Source organism: Ailuropoda melanoleuca, chromosome 4 (genome assembly GCF_002007445.2).
Source record: "Ailuropoda melanoleuca isolate Jingjing chromosome 4, ASM200744v2, whole genome shotgun sequence".
NCBI lineage: Eukaryota > Metazoa > Chordata > Mammalia > Carnivora > Ursidae > Ailuropoda > Ailuropoda melanoleuca.
Genome location: NC_048221.1, coordinates 69019941 through 69040932, shown reverse-complemented (window position 1 = coordinate 69040932; position 20992 = coordinate 69019941). Strand labels below are relative to the sequence as shown.

At 52.8% G+C, this 20992-nt stretch overlaps 1 protein-coding gene across 2 annotated transcripts in view; it reads right to left on the bottom strand.

Annotated features, from left to right (window-relative positions):
• FAM178B (family with sequence similarity 178 member B) overlaps positions 1–20992 on the bottom strand; it is a 117067-nt gene that overhangs the window by 61110 nt on the left and 34965 nt on the right. For both annotated transcript variants that reach the window (XM_034659027.1, XM_034659028.1), the window contains 4 exons: positions 20025–20126; positions 14697–14849; positions 8143–8248; positions 4275–4359 (listed from right to left, as the gene is read on the bottom strand). In XM_034659027.1, coding sequence (XP_034514918.1) covers positions 4275–4359; positions 8143–8248; positions 14697–14849; positions 20025–20126 — 446 coding nt within the window. The remainder of the gene's footprint in view (positions 1–4274; positions 4360–8142; positions 8249–14696; positions 14850–20024; positions 20127–20992) is intronic.

Genomic DNA, 20992 nt, shown 5'->3' with positions numbered 1-20992 from the left:
GTTCACAGTGGGGGCTGGGGGTTTGGTCTTGTAACTGAATTAGTTACCAGGAGGAGATTTCACATAAATGTCGGTATTCTGGCTAAGGCAGATTTTGCTGGCTGCTGAGACAGCAGCCATGCTCCCCTTCCTCCCTGTTAAGGGAACCCAGTCCGCCTCAGTGGATGAACCATGTCACCCCACTTATCTCCGCAGGGACTGGCCTGGGGTGGCTATTGGAGCAGTCAGAACTCCGAGCCACAGGCAACAGAGAGAAGCTCTCACTGTTTGAACAGAAAACAATTTATTATGTGTCAGAAGCCAATTGACTAAAAAGCTAACGAAGCTTAAGCTCTGGGGCCCTCCCGTGCACGGCCCCCTGTGAATGTTCTAGGTTAGGTAGGGAAGCCAGGCTACAACCAGTGGGCATTTCTACATGAACATTTCTGGGAAAAACCTTAAAGATATCCAGGAGAAGGGGACGTGAACTTCCCAAGGTACAGTATTCAGTATGATTTCTCTACTTGTTCTAAATAATTGTTCACTTTCATACTTACTTTTCCATGTTAATGAATTAGACGATCCAGATGTTACAATAACAGACAACGATTTTAAAGCAGCTATTACAGCTATGCTCAAAGTGGTAAATGAAAATATGCTCATGTTGAATGAACAAATAGAAATTATAAAAAAATAGAGAAATAGAAACTATAAAAAAATTATACAGAACTAACTGGAAATGCTAAAACTAAAAATTCAAATATTTAAAAGGAGGCTAGAAGAGTGAGTCTCCAGGATTCTACCCTGGAGGGGTAGGATCATGAGACTAAAAATTCTTCAAACATAGTCAGGGTGTTCAAAGGGTTCCGGACAGTCAGAAAACATGGCAAGTGTCCTCCAAAGCCTGTTACGCAGTTCTGTCTAATGAAACAAAATGGTGTCTTGATGAAAAGAGACAAAAGTACGAGAAGGAATGACCTGGTTTCCTCCACACTTCTTTCTGCCTTGAACTGCTGTGTCATGAGAACATGATGATGCTTGGAGCTATGGCAGCCATTTTGCAACTGTGAGGAGTAGTAGTGAGAAGGGAAACCCAGAAGCCAAGCCCGAGCCCTGATACTGCAGATCTGCTGAACGTACCATAGAACCCCCCACTTCTGGATTTCTTGTCACGCGAGATAATAAACTTCTCTTAATTGGGTACTTAATTCTCTTAATTGTTACTTATAGTCAAAGTAAATCCCAACTAAAACACGGCTTCTCTTGAAAACGGGGAGATCTGGCAAGAACAGACCTACTATCCTCTTAGACAGGACAAGAGCTCTCTAGTCATGGACTCACTCGGTCCCCGCAGGCAAGTGAGTTCACAATCCCTGCCTTATACATCTTTTGAGAGATGAGTCAACTGCCCTCTCTTCTACAAAGCCCTCCCTGTCTCCAGCCTCCCCACACTCCCAACCCCATTTGGCGAGAAGGAATCTTCCTCTCCTTGGAATTCCCACAGTTTCGTGTCTGTGTCCATCTCCTGTTGTAATTGTGCATTTCATCCCCTCCCACGTGGCTGTCAGCCTTCTGAGGGCAGGAACCACACCTTGTTCATCTCTGCAGCTCCCTCTGCCATCTAGCAAGCTAGCGAATACAGGACACACTCAATGTACGTTTTCTAAATAAATGCATAAACATCCCCTGTAGTGAAAAATGTCAGTGTTCTGAAATATCCCACTCTCCAAGCTCACCAAGGAGCTTTTAACCGGTGACCTGTGCTTCTTCTCAATCTAGGAAAACAGTATCCACCATACCCCAAAACCCCAGTGACCCCTGGACCTGAACTCTGTTCGGCCCTCAGCCCCAGTACCCAGAGTGTACCTCTAACAGTCCACTCTGAAGCCTGGGCCCGCCTCAGCTGTCCCTTTACTTGGGAGGCATGTTGGGATATAGGTGAGAGTATAAAACACTCCCCAGGATAGTCTGGGAAAAACAGCCAGTCACCACAGACTCCAGGAAAGAATGGAAATGTACACACATGCAAATCTCCCCATTTTACAAAAGAGAAAGGCCAGGCAACCTGAAAACACATACAGCAATCCTAGTTCCAAATGGGACGGAAGGCAGCTCAAGGTTCTGCCCCAGGGGGCTGTGTCTCACAGAGGACGGAGCACCGCAAGTTGCTAATAAATCCTGAGCAGCATGACTTCCTTTTATACCACTCCTCGCTCTAACTTAACCTTGCGCGTTCTTCTTGAACTGGTGGTTGATTTTTAGTTCCAGCTTTTGGTAGATTCTCTGCTGGTACCTAGTTCTTGTCTCTAAACTTGTTTATTTTTAATTACGGTAAAAAGCATGTAACACAAAGTTTTCCACCTTAACATCTTGAAGTGCGCAGTTCAGTGGTGTTAAGTACACTCCCATGGTTGGGCAACCGTCTCCACCGTCCATCTCCAGAACTTTCTCATCCTCCCAAACTGAAACTCCGTGCCCATTAAACACTAACTCTCCATTGTCTCTTCCCCTGGGTCCTGGCAACCACCATTCTACCTTCTGTCTCTATGAATTTGCCACCTGTAGGTATTTCCCATAAGTGGAAAGCATTTGTCCTTTTGTGTCTGGGTTATTCATTGAGCATAAGGTCCTCAGAGTCCACCCATGTTGCAACATGTGTCCGAATTTCCCTTCTTTTTAACACTGAATAGTATTTTGCTGCGTGTGTATACCATGTTTTGTTTATCCACTCATCTTTCGGTGACATTTGGGTTACTTCCACCTTTTGGCTATTGTGACTAATGTTACTCTGAACGTGTGTGTACAAATGTTTAAGTCCCTGCTTTTGGTTCTTTTGTGGACCTGGCCTTTGACTTTCCCCAAATCAGTCAAGATCCCCACCTTGCGCATGGAATTCTCTAGGCCAGTCTCTATTCCAATGGGAGAGAAAGAGAAGCCTAGGCTGGGCTCTCAGGTGATGCCAGGAGAAACGCTCTGGAGCCAGAGCCGAACTGGCTGGGAACTCCAGGGCAGGTTCCTGGCCCTCCTGACGGAAGGCAAATAGGGACAATGTGGCAAGAAGCAAACACGAGTGGGACGCCCCTCTGCCCCTGCGGGAGGAGATGCATACCACTGCATGGAGGAGAGGAGCAGGACAAGGCCAGCCTCTGTTCCCCCAAAGGGCAGGCATGCCGCAGAGGAGGCCCCAGAGGCTCAAGAAAGGGCAGCCCAGGCCGCAGGGGCAGAGGTTATGAAAAGGATGGGGAGTCTGGGACTGGTGCCATTCAGAAGACCTCAGTTACAAGGGTTCCGGCGTGCAGATGGGGGGCGGGGGGTGGGGGAGGGGGAGAAGGAGGAGTCTGGAATGCTCTCATTTGACAGATGGGCCTCAGCTCAGCCAACTCCTGAAGTACAAGAGACACAAAAGCAGAAATCCGAAGGGCTGGTGGGGCAGGGGCTAGGTGGTGCTCCGTGGGTCTATAACTTTGGCCTTCCAAGTGACGTGCTTTCGCATTTTAGTGGGGAATGTGGGCAGACTACAGCTGTGGGCCGAGGTGGGGCCTGGACACCTGTGGATCCCTCTCTCTGTCTGCCGTAAGCACCCTTCCACTGGCTACATGATATTTTTTGGTGCCCAAAAGTCTAGGTTCAAGTACCAAATGAGGACAGCCTGGGAAGGGCACAGCCACTAAAGGGAAAACTGATTGCTCTGTGGAACTCTAAACATCCTCAAGGATAAAGGTGACTTAAATCACCCCTTTGATGCCAGGACCAAGGTATAGACTCAAGGCTCTCATTTTTGCCCGGACAAAACTGAGGGGCTCCTCTGATGTCCTAGGAGCCAAGGGGGACGGCTGGTGGCAGCACAGCTTCAAGGCCCTTCCCCTTCGTGACTCCAACGCAAGGAGCTTCCCTGATTTGATGCAGATGTTCCTGAAACCCTCCCAAGCAAACTGGGGTTTTCAGGAAGAGCTCAGAGGCAAGCTATCCCCTTAAATCCAGAAAACTCACCTTCCAGACTGTTCTGGGATCCCAAGAGTCTGTGAGGTCAGCCTGGACTTGGCCACAGTGATATGGATTTGAAGCCAGATCAAAGTGCCAAGGAGCCTGTTGGCTCAGCTTTTTACTAATGCCGGAGCCAGAGCCAAAGATGGCCTGATGTCTCCATGTCGTGGTGACGCAATGTTCCCCCACCCCCACCTCCTAGCCCCTCTCCTGCATGCTGGGCTCCAAGGCTGCTGAGAGCTGTGTACTATGTACGCTCTCGAGCTTGGATACTCAGGGCTCAAGTCTCCCCCCTGCTCCCTAGTACTGACCAGACTGATGGAAGAGCCCATCCACACTGAGATCCCATAGGAGACTAAAGGCTCCTGAAGAAGTTTCTGGAGGCCATGTCAGCAGCTAGGAGGAGGGAAAAAAAAAAAAAAAGAAGCAGTTTAGGTTAGCTGGTATAATAGCATTATGGTATAAGGGTAGTAAACCTTTATTAATCCATATTACATAAATCCCATTTAACCCTCACAAGTCCACATGGTAGAAGGATATTGACATTATTGATATTTTACAGATGAGGAAATCATGCTCAGAGGGGTCAAGCAACTTCCCCAGGGTCACACAGCCAGTAAGCAGCAAAGCCAGGATTCAATCCCAGGCGTATGTGACTTGAAATCTCCTACTCTGTCCGCTCCCCGTATGAGTCTCGGTCCTTGTGCCCCTCACTCCCCGTGGCCACAGCCATACCCCTCCAGGGCAGGGGCCAGTGTGAGGAAGAGACACAGCTCGAAAGCACTAAGTACACTCAGCTATATAAGGACAAGCCAGCTACTCTCCATGATCCTTACATCATTTCCAGGTCACTGCCTTAACTTATAGGCCACTGGCTCTGGGAAGGACTTAGTACTGAGTATGGATCCTCAGATAACCTGGTGGGTAGGTGCAACGTCACCCATGTGACTCAAATTCACTGGGATCCTTACCCGAATGCTCCTTGAGTCTGAGGGCCATAAGCTGGGAATTTGAAATGTGGAGAGAACATGACATGGAGATGAACAATGGGACAGCACCCTCCCCACCAGGGCCATCCAGCCTGGGTACCCACAGATGAGGCCAGGCCTCGGAGGTGGGGCAGAGCCTTGACAGCACTGATCCTGCCCGTGGTCAGCCATGCTGCATGTGATACCATCCTTCTGAGGGTGCTGGGGCAAAGCCCACTGTGGCGGACAGTCTGGGCATGTCCCCTCTTCAGGCCTGAAGCTCTCATCCGCAGGGGCTGGGGTTGTTGCTTGCAGAGAGCCCTGACCAAGTCCCTCTCTGGGCATTGACCTTGCAGGGAGGGAGCGTCTCACTCAAGGTCACACCTGTTCTCCAAGTGCAGCCTTAGTCTGATAACTGGCAGGGCCGATGCTGGAGTGCAAAGGCTCCATTGGGACAACTCTAAAGGGTCACCCCACTTCCAGAGCACCCTGCAGAACTGGCTGGGGCCCTCTGAATTCGCTCTGCCACTCAGCTTCTCCTTCTCCCAGCTGCTCTCCCTCTGCTGGAGGTGTGGCTCTTGGGAGCCCTCCCCAGGGAACCTCAGGGAAACCAAGTTTCAGAGTCATCTTCCCAAGGACCCGGCCTGTGATACCAGAACTCTGCCTTCCTCTTCCTCTCAAAGCTTCTTGTAACTTCTTCATGCTTATCATTTTCCAACAAGAATATACATTTATTGACAGCATATGCTACCAGCTTTTGTCCGCTCTCCCCAGCAAGGCTCAGCTTGCTTCAGGTACACATGAAGGTTCCAGTGACGAGCTCAGTAATTCTGAGCACCATGGCAAAGCCTGTGCGCCCACTGGCCACCGTGCACCCCACTAGAAGGAGGGAGGGTGGTGGGCAGCAGGATCTGGGCTCCATGGGAACTCAGGACGTCCTTGCCCAAAAAACAGTAGATTGAGTGGGGTTGGAGAAATCTGCCTAGCTCTCCTATCCCCTAGCTCTCACATCCACCCTAGGCATATACATGAGCCCCCAGCAGCCCTGTGACCCTACTCACCCAGCTGCTTTTGATTGGACTGGGGGGAGGGGTGTCACTTAACCGCTGTTGGGCCAGTAAGACTCTCCTTCCTGGGAATTAACTTGGCCATGGAGCCTGGTGAATAGAGAGAAACTGAGGCCTGTCTTGGGACCCTACACCTTCCCCATCCTGGTTCCAGCTCTTCCTGAGGCGCAGCCAAATCCCTGCCCTTGGATCCCAGGAACCACGCCTTCACCTTTAGGAGAATGCCACCTACGGCTTCAGGGAGCCACCGCGGAGTTCCGCCTTCTTCCAACCCTACTCCCCACTAACAGTGTGAGGCTCTGAAATGGGCTGAGCACCATGGCCGCATTCTGTGCATTTACCTGGGACACCATTTCCAAGATCTTTCTATCCCTAGAGCTTACTCTGCAGCAGGAACTCAACCCATTACTGGGAATGAATGAAGGAATGAATGAATGCTACTGTTTCTGTAGGAATATATGTTCCAAGTGGCAAGACCTCCACAGTGAAATAGCAGAGGCCACCCTGCTAAGGCCTGTAAGACCTCAGCTGCCCCTCTCCTCCTTTCCCCCTCCGGAGACAAAGATGTTGGGCAGAGTCTCGCCCAGAAGGCTCCCAAGGCCAAATGCACCCCTTTCACTTATCTGGCTTCAGCTGTGAGGAGAGTGGAAGCTTTTGTTTCTCCTTCCCGAAGATGGAGAACCACAGCCTTTGCACTAACATCATCCCCTCCTGATAATGTCCGGGCCCTGGGCAGAGCTGTGGTGGGACCATAAGGACAAGGCAGGTCACAGGAATTCTTCACTTAGTCTTCACCTGGGACTGTCGGTCCCAGTTTACAAAGTAAGAAACTGAGGCACAGAGCTGACATTCAACAACTCGTCCAAGGGCACAGGGTAGTAGTTGCGGAGCTAGAGCTCACACCTAGTGTCTGTGTGGCCTGGGGGCTGGGTCCTCTCTTCCATGCCCCCCTGCTGAGGTGACAGAGGTGGGATAAGAGCAGGGCTCACCCGCTGCTCCAGGGCTGACAGGGAAGGCACTCCATGCTGTGTCAGGGTCACACAAGGACCCTCTGTGGGCGACGTCTCAGATGGGCTCTTTGTGCCTCCCAATGCCTGATTGTGCATTTGGCCATATACTGTGCAAGGAGCAGAGAGAAACTGCACTGACTAGGGGCAGAGAAGAATGGCTGCACTGTTCCCTGTTCCCGGCCTGCCAGTCCCGTTGGGCCCCGGGGGAGGAGCGAGGGCAGCAGCCACACTCTAGGGCCCCAGGAGCTGCGGGTGTCTTTTTCCTCTGGGGCAGGGAGGGGCACGATGGGAAGGATCCCAGAAGGGAGAGGAAAGAGCAGGAGGGCCTTTTCTGGAAGGCAGCCAGTCTGTCCAGGCTGAGGAGTTCCTAGAACAACCCACCCTGCCTGGTGGCTCTAATTTACAGCTGGGGTCCAGCTCCCAACTGTCAGGAATGACACCAGCTGGAACTGGTGACCTGCCAGTCCTCTGGCAGGGACGGCCCTGGGTGGGGGCCAAGGCCAGCATCCTCATGCCTTGCATTCAGATGACAGCAGTTGGTTCCTGGCTATCCCTCCTGGCTTGTCTTTCTCAGGGTGGAGAAAGGTTTAAGCCCCAACGCAGAATGCATGTTGCCCCAAGCCAAAATGTTCCAGCCGCCAGGGGAAGAGAAGAAAGGGGAAGAAAGAGCTGCTGTTCTACTTTTCCAGGCACCCTCCGACTCCATGGAGAGAGGCAAACGCTCAAACACCTGGGCACACACCCAGCTGTAAATTCACGAGGGCCCACACACTTCCAAGGGCGCTGCGGGGCCCGGGCCTGTGCGTTGGGAGTCTGGACCCAATGCAAGCACCTGTTGAGTAGCAGGGAGCCACAGAGAGAGCTCCGGCGGTAGGCGGTACAGGCAACACCGCGCGAGAGGCACATGCTCTGGTGGGGGGGGTGGTGGTGGAGCGAGACCAGGGGCTGGTCCCTTAACTCCGTGATGACGGGGGCATTCTAGACTGCCTCCCCCCCTCCTCCTGCCCGGGCGGGGACACACCCGGCAGCACCCAAAGCCAGAAGAGGGGCGGGCCCATCCCCCCCGCCAGGGCCCTACCCGGGCTGTTTGGCCAGCGTGCTCTCGCCACCTAGTGGCAGGCTCGTGCTCCTCACCTGGAAGACCCACTGGAGCAGGGCCACGGGGCAGTCGGGGGTGTGCAGGTAGAGGTTGCTCAGGAGGCCCGTGCGCAGGAAGGAGAGCTGCTGGGCTGGCGGGCAGCTGCGGAGGCAGAGGGATGAGGTCGGGGGTGGGTGGGGGGCCCTCCACGCAGGCGGCCTGGCAGCCTGTCCTCAGCACGCCTGTCTCAGTGAGGCCACCGGGGGCCAGAATCACGGCAGCAAGGGCTCTGGGCAAAAACAGGTAGAGCCCCTGATGCCAGAAGCTGCCAGAAGGAAAAACAGCCCGCACCGTCACCAGAATCATTTGATCCCCACAAACATCTCTTAGTGTTTTAAGCACACGACTGAACGGTACATTTTGTCCTTTTCTTGTGGCAGAGGAAGAAACAAAGGTATTCACCGAGGTCGCAGAAAGGATTTGTGGGGAGGTGAGGAGAGAACCCAGGAGTCACGGCTCTTAGCCCAGCGCCCCCGGCCGCCACGGGCGGACAGAATTACCCGCACGGCCCACGTGGGGCCCATGTCTGGGGTCTGGTTACACAGAGCCTTTCTGCCTGGTCTTGTGTTTTTCCGAAACAAAGGACACCTGAGAAGATGGGAAAATAACAGCAAGGGGCCCAAGACAGAGCCGTTCTGGAAAGGAAATAAACAAGGGTGCCACAGAGGATTCTGCAGAAACCATGAGAGGGGCAGAGGCGAGGGGGGATGGCACTGAGACTAGCCTCCCGCCTGTGCTCCTACCCTGCGTTTCTCCTCCCGACCGGACCCTGCTGGGCCTCTCCCTGCTCCCTGAGCTCTCCGAATCAAAAGGCCAGCGCGCAAGTACTCAGCCGCCCAGGTAGACTGTGTGCACGAACAGGAGCCCACATCCCCGTAAAAGCAGCTGATATGGTTCATGTGGTCGTAGGGCCCCTGGTGGAAGGTGCTTCAGAAGTCACTTCAGAGGGGCTGTCTGGACTTCATCACCCCTCCCGGTTACCCCCAGGAAGGCTGGGTTTGGGACAGGCTTCTCCTACTCTCTCTGTATTTTGTGAATGTGCCTCTGCTCTTAGCTCTAGATGATGTCCCTAAGGCAATGAATAGGGATTCTAGGAAATGACAAAATTAAGTTCAGGTCTGCCCTTCTTTTTTTAGTGGCCAAATCCACGCAAAGAACATTTCAGATGGCATTTAAAGTCATGACTCTGGATAGAAATTTCTTCGGTCAGCCCAACCTCTTCTTCTCCTTTTTAAAAAGGACATATTTTAATCTGCCAGGAACAGAATGCTCCAAAACAAAGATTCTCCTCTGAGCCAAGTTGCTGTCTCCTTGAGTATGTCCAGGCAATTTACAAATGGTATATTTTTGTCCAAATTATTTAAGTTCAGAGGAGAAAGCGGCTTTGTTCCTATGTCTGTGAAGCTGACTGCTCTAAAATAGACCTTTATTTGTACATTCAAACACGTGTGCACCCCAGGGCTGCTGGCACACTCTGCTCTAATTCACATACTCTGTCACACGGACACTTTCATGGGCTGACCCTGCAATGCACGCACAGGTCCAACCCAGCACCCCAAGTGCAGACAATACCCAAGCAAACAATGGCTGGAAGACCTCACAGATTGGCCGGGCTTGGCCAGAGGCCATGTGGCAAGCAGACTCGTGCTCCAGGGACTCTGGCTCTGGCTTTCTGCTCAGGGGGCACCCCACCAGCTTCTCAGTAGGAGAACTGATTGTACAAGCCCCTGTTGGCTCCGATCAGCACATTTCCAACTGCTGCTCTGAGGGAGCGATACCCTTCGGTTCCAACTGTCTCCTTTTGGCTATGCCAGCCTCGCAGCTCAGTTTCTGCCAGAGGAAAGATCAGCCTGCCTTCAAGTTCATTGCTGCCCAGTGAGGTTTCGCCTGTAAGGCAAGGAGCGAGAGCTAGGCAGGAAGGGCAGGGTCCAGCTGTGCCATGAAACGAATGGCTTTCAAGGAATTCTGTGCTAAGAGCTACGTGAGATGCAAGGAATCTCTGCAGGCTGCTGGGTCCAAGCCGAGTGTGCGCGCTCAGGGAGGGTAATGCTGCTTCACCCCATGGAACCCCGAGCCTTCTCACCTTCAATGCAAGGGACAAGGCCGACTGCACAGACGCTGCCCTGATCTGCGGAAAAGGGTGGGCAAAGTAGGTGTGTGCACTGAAAGCTCAAAAACCTTGGGTTATAGAATCTACTTGTTAAGTTTGCAAAAACCCACTTCATGTCCACAAGCCAAGAATGCAGACATGGGGTCCAGCTGGGTGCCCCTGCCTTTTGCAAAGCCAATGCTAAGTCAGAAGTCATCCCGAGAATGTCAGAGGACCTGGGAGTGAGAAGGGGAGGGACAGAGCCTCCTGGGCGAGATGCCCCAGCTGTCAACTCTGAGGATCCCAGTAAGAGAGGTTCCCACCTGGGATGAGAGGCAGCCACAGTCCGTGGCAAGGACAGAGGGCCACAGGAGCAGAAGGAAGTAAGGGGAGATGGTGGAAAGTGAGAGGGGGGGATTAGCCCCAAAGAAGAATCAAACAAAACACAGGCCAGCCTGGGTCAGCAGTGGGCTCCTGGGCAGAGCTGTGCCCTTCTAGTTGGACTGTGTGTTCCTGATAATGCCCGAGTCAACATTCCTCTAGGCTCTCTATCATCCATTTTTTTGGGCAGCAGCCCTGGAGGGCAAAGCATCCAAACGCCTTGGGAATCCCAAGTGATGGCAGAGGGATAAACACCAAGTGTAGTTATTTATACGGTATCACTTTCTGTGTCTTTCCCAAGTTCCTCAAATGCAAGTTTAAGTAAAATGCCTAGGGAGGACAGAAACAATAACGGTCAGAGCTTTCATCCCTGTTCCTCCTCTTTTTCTCTCTTCCCTTTGTCTCAAGATGAGTGAGCACCCTTCGGGTCAGAAGTCCAGGGATCCCAGCAACGGCCCACTGGCTGCTTCCGCTGGCTCTTTACTTTTGGGGGCAGTTGGAGCCAGTTGGGCGGCTCAGCTCCGTCCACACTCTGTATCTACTGGATTTATTTCACCCAGGCTTCAACCGCAGCACGCCAGTGAGACAGGGAAACAGAAGGGACCCCATGAAAAAAAAGTATTTTTTTTCTTTTGCTTCTTATCCTGCTTCTGTTCTTGCTAGGACCTGCACCCCCACCTCACTTTACACATGCCTGGTAATGCAAATAGCTTCTGTCTCACTTGGAACCGACAAGGAGTTAATGATTCTCTAGAATAAATAACATCTAAGAAAGGACCAGGTGAGAAGGATGGGAGGAAGCTCTCATATGCATATTTCAGACCACTGAAGCAACACCTGGGCTCTCGTCTTTGCTCTAACCGGTTCCTGGATGTCTGACGGGATGCATACATCAGGCCACCAACCTCAGTAAAACCTCAGACCCTGAACAAAGACAAGACTCCGGCTCTTTTCCTTTCCCACTCATGCGGACGCCCCGTCTGTGTCTCTCTTTGTAGATGTTCACTAAACTCTCCTTTCACCTTCTGCTGACTCACATCTGATTTCTGTCCTGCGCGAAGCCAGGAACTGTTTGGCTGGTCCTGCGGGAACCCCCCATTCCCCTCTCTCCCACCCCCCAGGTCTTCAGACCCGCCTGCCAGCAACACCAGGTCCTGGCAAAACAGAAGCTTGGAAGGGGGGGCCTCAGGGAGACCCGGTGCACAAGCACACGACATCCACATGGCTCAGACCCAGCAGCCTCCTCCGGCCCGCAGCCGTGCTCCTGGAGGAAGGGCTCCCTGAGCACACACAGTGGACACCCCACTGGAACAGGGGCGGACACCCCCCTGACCCTCCAGTGCACCCTGGGGGCCCAGGGAGGACCATGAATCATTCAGCGGGCAATCTCCATCCTTCCCGGGGAGATCGCTTTGGCCTCTGAGCTGCATGTGGGCATAGGTCCCAGCGCTTCTCCACTCGGGGATCGGATTTCCTTTTGAACGGCTGTCAAGGGAGGAAAAATGTCAGCCCCTGGTACCAACTTCTGTCGTAAAGGCATGTGACTTTGGTTCCAGGGAACTGACCTGAGGTCACACATCCAGCTGGGTGATGAATGAGAGCGGACTGGCCAGGCCATCTCCGATCCCGGGGCTGTGGGCTCTAGGAGACGCGTGCTTGCACAGAAAGCCGTGTAGGTGCAGCCTGGGAGGACGAGGCCTGGAGCCCAGGCACCCAGGCCTCCCGCACCTGCCTGCGACCCGTGCCAAGAGTGCCCACTTTGTACAGTGGGAAGATGAGACCCCTCTTCCCAGAGGGGTAAGGAGACGTGGAGCTATTTCAAGAGGTAGGTTTTAAAACTCGCATTCACTTTCCCCCCCAAAACCTCTAAAAATGAGATGTGTTCATAAAATACAGAAGAGTGTAATGAGGAAAATAAAAGTTACCTGTAATTTCACAAAGTGTTAACTTTTTGTGTGGCCCAAAACTGAACCATACTGCCTCTTGAGAGATCAAGTAACCTTTTATTTTTCCTTCATTTTCATGCTTCTGGCTGAACACAACGGGGTAATTATTGAACCACTACTTCCCTCTCTTGTGTCTGGGCTTGAAGTCCTTGGCACAAACAGGAAATAAGAGTGACCCCAAGGCTAAATGGTGACCTTCAGGAAGTGGCCCTTACCCACTGTGTAGCAGGGGCCCCCTGCCCAGACCATGTGGAAGGCGGCGGGCATTCCTCCAGAAAGGTCCTGGGCTCCTGGGGCTGGCAAGGCCGCCTCTCCGGTGCCTCATTAGCATACTTGAGGGAGGAAGGTCTGAATTCCTCACTCCGGGGAAGCTGGCCGGCCACCTGGCCCCATTTGGCAGGGCTGCTCAGCCCCCAGGTCACCGCTGCATGGGCCCTCTCGTCTGTCAAACACTTCCTGCCGGCCGTCCAGTCTGGGACAGGAAACCTGCTGTCACACAGACCGTGGCTGGCCAAGGCAGCTCTGCGAGACGCCTTCCTCTCTCCTCTCCTCTCTCCTGTTCCTTCCCCGCCCTTCTCCACCCCTCCCCTTTCTCCAGCACCACCAACCTTCTTTTCCCCTTCAACCCTCGCTGTTTCTTTTGCCCTCTCGTCATCATCCCTTTATTAGACACCTTCTCAGCATGGCGATGTCAGCCTTTACCAATATGCAGACCCTCGGGTCCAGTCACCTCACGTCGCTTCCGAGGCTACGCTCCAGACAAGAATCCGTGTATGAAGATGTTCTCTACCGCAGTGCTTATAAAAGAGAAAAGCTGCAAGTAGCATCTACGCTGAGGAAAATGGTTCAATATGTTGAGGCATCAATACTACGCAGTATTCTCTCACCATTTGCATTATGTCTAACTGTGACGTTAGGGCCTCGTTCAGATCTTGATTGCAACAACACAGCACACCTTTAGAAGATGATCGAGGAAATCTGGACACCGACTGATACCAATGGTATGAAGAATTTGTATTTTTTAGGTGTAATAATGGCAGTTAAGTTATACCTAAAGATAGAGTCCTATCTTTTAGAGACACACACTGAAGTACTTACAGATTCAATTATATGTGTCTGGGATTTGCCTAAAAATACTCCTGAGGGGACGATGTTAGTGGGCAGGGGTGGAGACGGAACAAGATTGGCTTTGAGGTGATGACTGTTGAAGCTGAGTGCTGACTGTATGGGGAGTCATTATACTGTGCTATGTATACTTGAAACTTCCCCGGATAGTCAGATGGCTTTAGAATTTGTCAAACGGACCTAAGGAAGCCCTGCATGGCTAAAATGACAACAAGACTCCTGCTTTCAAGAGACCAGAGATAGCTCAACCTCTGTGCTCCTTACTGGCTGGCGTGGCCCCGCGGCCTCCTCCCCAGCCCCCTTGGCCACCAAGGCCCAGCAGGGCGTCAGCCTCATGAGCATGAGTGGACAGCTGCACTGGGCCCCGCGGGCTTTCTTACAGCTGGATGAACTCACAACTGCAAGTGTTGGATGTGACTGTGGTCAGGTTGTTAAAAACCCCTTAAAAAGTAACATAGCCAGTGGCTGTGTGATAATGAGTGTGAATTTCCTTCCACGGTGGAGTGCAATGGGCAGCTGTCCTAATGTTACACAGTGTGCACTTAGGGCCGGGGACAAACTTTTCACTGTTAGCATTGCACACAGAGGGAAGAAGGGTGGTGTCTCCAATGAGCAGATGGAAGTGACGATGACGTGCTCTGGAACACTGCTGGACGGCCCAGAAAGTGGCTCCAGTGTTGCTGGAGACATCACCCCAAAGGCATGTCTGGTGAGTCTGACTACAGTCATTCCATGAAACTGGGGTGCGGGGGTGGAAAAAGCAATATGAATGCATAAATACACCACCGACCTAATATTTGCTACAATGTAGGGCTTTTTAATGTATGTGCCTCTAAATCAGTAAATTAAATATTTTAAGCAGACATGTGAGACGTTTCATCTACAGTCCTGAAAGCTGACGTATCCAAATTGGCTCGAGCACAGCTCTGAATTTCCTCATTTGGGCCAGTCCTCATCATTGGGCTCCATGAGGGACAAGGCCTGGCCATCCCATGCCGACGACATTTACCTGAGGAACAGTCCTTCCAGAGCACTACGTGGCTTCAGCCGTGAATGGTCCAGGATGTAGTGCAGGGGCTGACGCCTGGGTAGAAACACAGTCTCCCCGGGATGGACTGGGGGGATGACCCGCAGTGACACGGAGAACCTCTCCACCAGCATCCTGGCAAAGCAAGGAGCCGGAGAGGCAAGTGTCAGCAGGCGCACCTGGTCTGCAGCCTGGAGGGGGGCCAGGGAAAGCCAGATGGTGTCCCTGCCTTGCGACGGTGGCCTGGTGGGGAAAAGACTGGGGGGAGGACAGCGCCACCTGCTGGTAAAGGAGCAGCCTACGCGATGCAGACTTAGGAACTCTTCCCCATCCCACTCTCCGTCCTGCAGCCCAGCCCCTTCCTCAGGGCTTTAGTCCAGGAACCTCAAGTCCTGGTCCCAAGCCCAGTGCCACCCATTGGCTTTGTTCAGCTCAAACTTTCACTGAGTGCCCACGATATGTGGGTGCCAGGTGCTGAAGGATGAGTCAGGCGTGGGCTGCCATTGCATGCCTAGGAGCCTTCAGCAAGTGGGCTGACCACAAAACTGACTACACGGTACTGCCAGGGGCAAAGGAGAGAAGCCCTGGGTGTAGCCAGGATCAGAGAGGGCATCCGCACAAGGAAGGAGCCTGGCTGCTACTTCTGGGGCACCAGTCCTCAAGCTCTGGTGACCAGGAGGATGCCCCAGGGGTGTCCAGATGCCCAGGTCCTGCCCTGCCCTGCCCTGTGGGTCTGATTAGTAGATCAGAGCTGGGTCCCGTGGACAGGGAAGGAACAGAGAGAAGAAGGGATACATTCCAACTCTACTGGGAGGGGTAAAAATCGTCAGGATTGAACGACCCTTTAGGAGGGAATGGGGGAAAGGGAGGCAGTTAAGACAATTTCTAAGAACAAAGTAAATCTCTATATGGTTAAGGACCGGCCACAGTGCACTGGTGGGTGAAAACAGCAAGTTTCAGAATAGGAAGTGTGTGTGTGTGTGTGTGTGGCATAGGTATACACACAGACATGGGCACACACGCATTCTCAGACACATGCAACACCCCATACGCATCTGACATGCCCAGCTGTGAGCTGGAGTCATCCCTAGGGAATAGGATCTGGAGGGGAGGGGGGAGACATTTCCTGTTTACTTCACGCAACTGTGTTCTGCTTGATTTTGTAGAGACAGAACACACATTTGACAACAATAAAAACAGCAAAATAAAACAAACCACGAGCACGGCATCCCCTCCTGTCACCGGAGGCTGGCCCGGGCCCTGGGATGGTGAACGGGGACGGGGAGCAGCGCTCAGGCTCCTGTCGGGGTCTGGGACACAAGCAGCGGGCGCTGGAGGCAGAGGCAGCGTAGTGGGCAACCCACCGTGGGCCAGATGAAATGTGCCCCACTCTCTGGGCACAGCCCCAAGGAAAGGTGCTGAGGCACATCGCAGGGTCGTCCGCACAGTGAACGGACATCCACAAGGCGTGGAAATGACATGAAAACACCAGGGATCTTCTGCTCCTGTAGGCTTTTGCGAGCAGCTGGTGCAAACAACCGCACAAACGGGAAAACGTTCTTCTGTTTTGTTCATTTCTTGGCCGTTTCAGTTTTTGAGGATCAATGGCTTATATTGCTCTTATATTAAGGAAAAAGTGCAAACTACTGAATTATTATTCTATAGGAATTAGGCTCCTCTGTAAAAGCCTCTTAGTCTTGTCTCCCAAACCGTCATACAAAGGGACTTTTGTGACACTAAATATAACGTATGTGCATTATTAAGCATTCTGAGATGGCTTTCCCCGGTCTAATTGGGGATTTCCGGTGCAGCCCCAAAGTGAGGATAAACGATGATGTTAGGGTTGAAATATTCCCCGTCCTCTGCCCCAGCACACACATAAGGTCTTTTAACTTCAAGATATAGAGAACATAGGATGGCATCCATTCAAGATGCAAGCCAGTCCTTAGAGCAGGAGGGGATGCTGGGCTCTGCGTGCTTGGGGGGGTCTCTTCTACGGCGGGCAACCACGGCGGGCATGTGACTCCTGGTCACGGACAGCTGCTCTGGCAGATGGCAGCTGGCCCCCAGCCCTGCCAGACCCACATCCCTCCTTGGCCCCGTTCAGGGGTGGAAGACGCTGCTGGCTTTGTGTATCAGTGAGTAATTTTCTTTGAAGCAGAGAAACTGTCCCATCAAAATGATCCCACATCAAAACCACCACCTCAAAGTAGCTGTTGTCAAAAAGGCTTTCTCAAAGTACTATTTGAAAATGTCACGTGCCCAGAAAATCATCAGCGATTTCAAAGCCTGGGACACCTGGCTTAAGCCAGTTCCCCAGATAACTCCCTTTCTGCGGGGAACTGCAAAACATCCAAGCCATGACTTCCAGAATCCTGGATGCACTCAGAAAGGTCAAGGGCTAAAATAGTTACACTTGCTACCCTGATCTTATTTTTTATTTTTAAAGAGTTTTTATATATTCATTTGAGAGAGAGAGACAGAAAGACAGAGAGAGCACAAGCAGGGGGAAAGGCAGAGGGAGAGGGAGAAGCAGGCTCCCCCACTGAGGTGGGAGCCCAATGTGGGGCTCAATCCCAGGACCCTGGGATCATGACCTGAGCTGAAGGCAGCTGCTTAACTGTATGAGCCACCCAGGTGCCCTGCTACTGAGATTTTAAAGAGGGTGTAAAAGGTTTCATTCCAAGGCTATATATCCATTGAGTAGGAAACCTGGAAACAAATCCATGAGGCCCGACTTAGACAGACAACTGTTTTTATCACTTATGATGCCACCAAGGCACCCTTGTCCAAAGAGGCTTTTAGCCCAAACCCAGCGGTTCCAATCAGTCTCCACACTCCACCACATCTGCTGTTCGGGGTTCACCATGCACCTCACACGGCACCCCTTCTCTGGGCCTCTAGGCAGCGTGTGAGTGGCTCTCGCCCTACGTGGGATGGCTGTTCAATCTGAACACTCACAGATGTTCACAGTGGAAAGTATCAGTGAGGAGGCCGGGGGTCCTCCTAACCAAGGCCAGGGGTCAGCAAACTACCGTCTGTGGCCAAGCCCTGCCCATTGCTGTAAACGAGGTCTTACTGCAACCCCGGCATGTTTATTCACTTAGTATTGTCTATGGGAGCTTCCCTGCTCCAACAGCAGAGCTGAGTGGTTGTTGCCACAGAGACTGTACGGCCCTCAAAGCCTAAAATATTTACTATTTACAAATACAGAGAGTTTGCCGATTCCTGATCGAGTCCAGAGATGGTTATCAGAAAAACGCGAGGAAAAAAAAGCAAACAGCCAGCCACGGTGATGTTCATAAAACAATGTAAACCATTTGGGGGTCCTAAAATGGAGGCCCCAAAGAAGTCTGTATGATGTCACTCAACATTCACTTAGTAAGTGGAAGCAGAAAGCTAATTTAAGACTGTGCACAAAAACTTGACCCATCTCTGCTTAGACCAATGTTTAATAACTTAACTCAAGTAAAGCGAAGCCTGGACAGGCAGAGGATCTAGGGCAGGCTGACCAGCCTGCCCTCAGCCACATGGCTGAGGCGACCTCACCCCTGCAGTCCACCCCAGCCCCTCCTGCACGCTGGGTTCCTGAGGGAAGGAGGGAGGGAGGGAGGAAAGAAGGGAGGAACCAATTAAAAGAAAGAAAAGGCAGGGAGACATACAGAAAGATCTACCCTGACTCCACTCCCCCGTTCAGGTACTGCACACTTTTCTCTTTCGACCTCTCCTCCTGTTCTCCTATGGGCCTGTTCTGGTCAGGTTCACCCTCAGCGGTCCACTAGAGCTGCTCTTGTCAAGGTCACTGTGACCTCTATGCTTCCCCCTTGGGCCCCTGTTCTCTCTATATACTTGCTCCCCAGGTGATCTCATCCAGTTTGCGGCTTGAAGCATCACCTATACGTGGTGACTCCCGAGGCTGCCTCTCTGGAAGAGGGGATCCAAGCCGTCTCCTTGGTCTTGCCCCTGGGATCCCCCAAATGAACTCTTGACCTCACAAGCGTCCCCACGGCAGCCTTTGTCACTTAGTCTTCCCCAGTTTAATCAGACAACTCCAACCTTCCAGTTGCTCAGGCCCAAATCCTGGGGGGGTTCCCTTTTGATTCCCCTCTTTCTCCTATATCCTCCATCCAGTTCATCAACAAATCCTGTCAGTTCTACCCTAAAAATATATCCAGACTATGCCTACTCCTCACCACCCACCCTCACTCCCAGCCCCTTACTTCTCAGGATGACTGCCATGGCGCATTTGCCCATCTCCTTTCTTCTGCCTTCGCCCCCCCAGTCTACCCTCGACACGGTGGCAGAGCATCCTGTTGGCAGCAGGGGTGGCCGGCTCACACAGTGGAGAACCCGCCCTTAGCCTCCCTGACCTCCTCTCCCCAGCCCTCCCCTCCTTGGCTGCCCCTACGGTCCCCCCCGAGGGCCCCTAGAGGTGCCTCTCACCTCCTTCACGGTGCCCTGCTAGAAGCCAGCCATGTGACCCTCATGCACAATCTCACAGGCCTTCCACGCTCCTCCCGTCCCCTCTCTACTTTGTGCTCTCTTCTGAGCACTTGTCACCTCTCTTCGCTCAGGAGGACAGAGATTTCTGTCTGGGTTTGTGTTCGCTCTATCCCCAGAGTCTGTAACTGAGCCTGGTACAAAGCTGGACTCAGTAGATGTTTGCTGGCTGGCTGGCCGGCCCGACAGTTGGATAGATGGATGGCTAATAGGGTTCCCTGACGATGGATTCGACTGTGGTCCCTTGGCGTCTCTGAGACACTGCAGTACACATGAGACCAGCCCTCCCTCCAGCCAACGGCCCAGTTAGATCATGGCCGGCGGACACCCCCCTCCCCCCATGACAGGTCCTGACAAAAGCCACATTCTTTTCCCCAGACTGGGGGAAAATGAAAAATGTCATATGGCCATATTCTCCCCTTTAAAGACAGTTTTCTCTTAGACTATGGTTCTGTAGAGTTATTTCCCCAAGAGACCTGGTTCTATAAATTTGGGTGGACAGTGGGGGCAGAGTAGGCCGTGTTTTCACATCTCTGTGTCCTCAAAGGCCCACACTGGACCCTGACACATAGTAGGTGATCAAATATTTCTGTAACCAATGAACGAATGTAGAGGTTTTCTTGAGTGTCGGTTTAAGAAAAGGAGGCAGCTTGAGAACTTACAAATACATACAAATTGCTGGTTGACACTCTGTCCGAAAATGAGAGTCAGTCAACACTTAAGTCCTTTGCCTCGAGAGGCAGGTGCGGGGACTCCCCTCCCCGCCCCAAGTGGCCAGTCCCTTGCCCCGCCCGTGCCCACGTCCCCCACCTGTGCTCAGGGGTGAGAGGCGCTTCATCTTCCTCCAGATCCAGGGTGCTGAGGTGGGGACGGTCGTGCAGAAGCAGCTGCTCCCGCTCCAGGGCCTGGTCCCTGCAGGGAGCAGAGAGCCGACAAGGAAGTCAGCACGGTCCCCAGTCAAGGGGCCCGGACCCTGGGCTGCAGAGCCCATGAACACGGCAAGGCCTAGGAATGGGGGACACTTCCCTGCACTCCTGCAGGGCCTGTAAAGGCCCTCAACATTAGACGTGGGTGGGGCAGGGGAGAGGCATCACATCGCATCAACTGTGCTGTCTCTGGTTAAGCGGACAGGAGCAGACAGGCCTGAAGGAAGACTTTCACCAAGCAACTTCAAAAGTGCCTTTGTGTACCTTGTGGTGGATCTGCCCACTTTTTAACACAAAGGCCTGTGCCTAGCCCCTTCTCCTCCTCCGAGGGTCTGGCCACACTGACCTGGAGAGGCCCCCCAGGCTCATGGCTCCCGGAGGCCCTGACACATGGCCTGCCTTTCCAGCCCCAAGGGCAGCCCTTCCAGGTCCCGCTCATTCCTTTCTCTCAGCCTCAGAGGCCCGTCCCCACCACAGCCCTACATCCCGACCATTATCTTGCTGCAATCCTGACTCCCTCACCTCCCTCCTGCCCCAAACACACCAAACCCTTGAGAAGTCACAGTCCATCCTTCGGTCTTCTTGACTCTTGGCCCCTCAACACCCTGGGAGACTCCCCAACCCTTTCCCTGCCCCTCCAGGGGCTTGCCCTGGCATTGCCCAAAGGTCCTCAGTTCTTAAAGACTTCACCTCCAGCGTCGGCCGCCATCCACAGTTTGGATCCTCCTAGCCAGTGACAACTGAATGATTTCCAGCTGAATGTGCCCAGGTGTCTCCGAAGCCACACGTCTGGGGCTGGACTCTCTTCCGCACGGGCTCCAGAGTCCCAGCCGGCAGGGTCAGCACATTCAT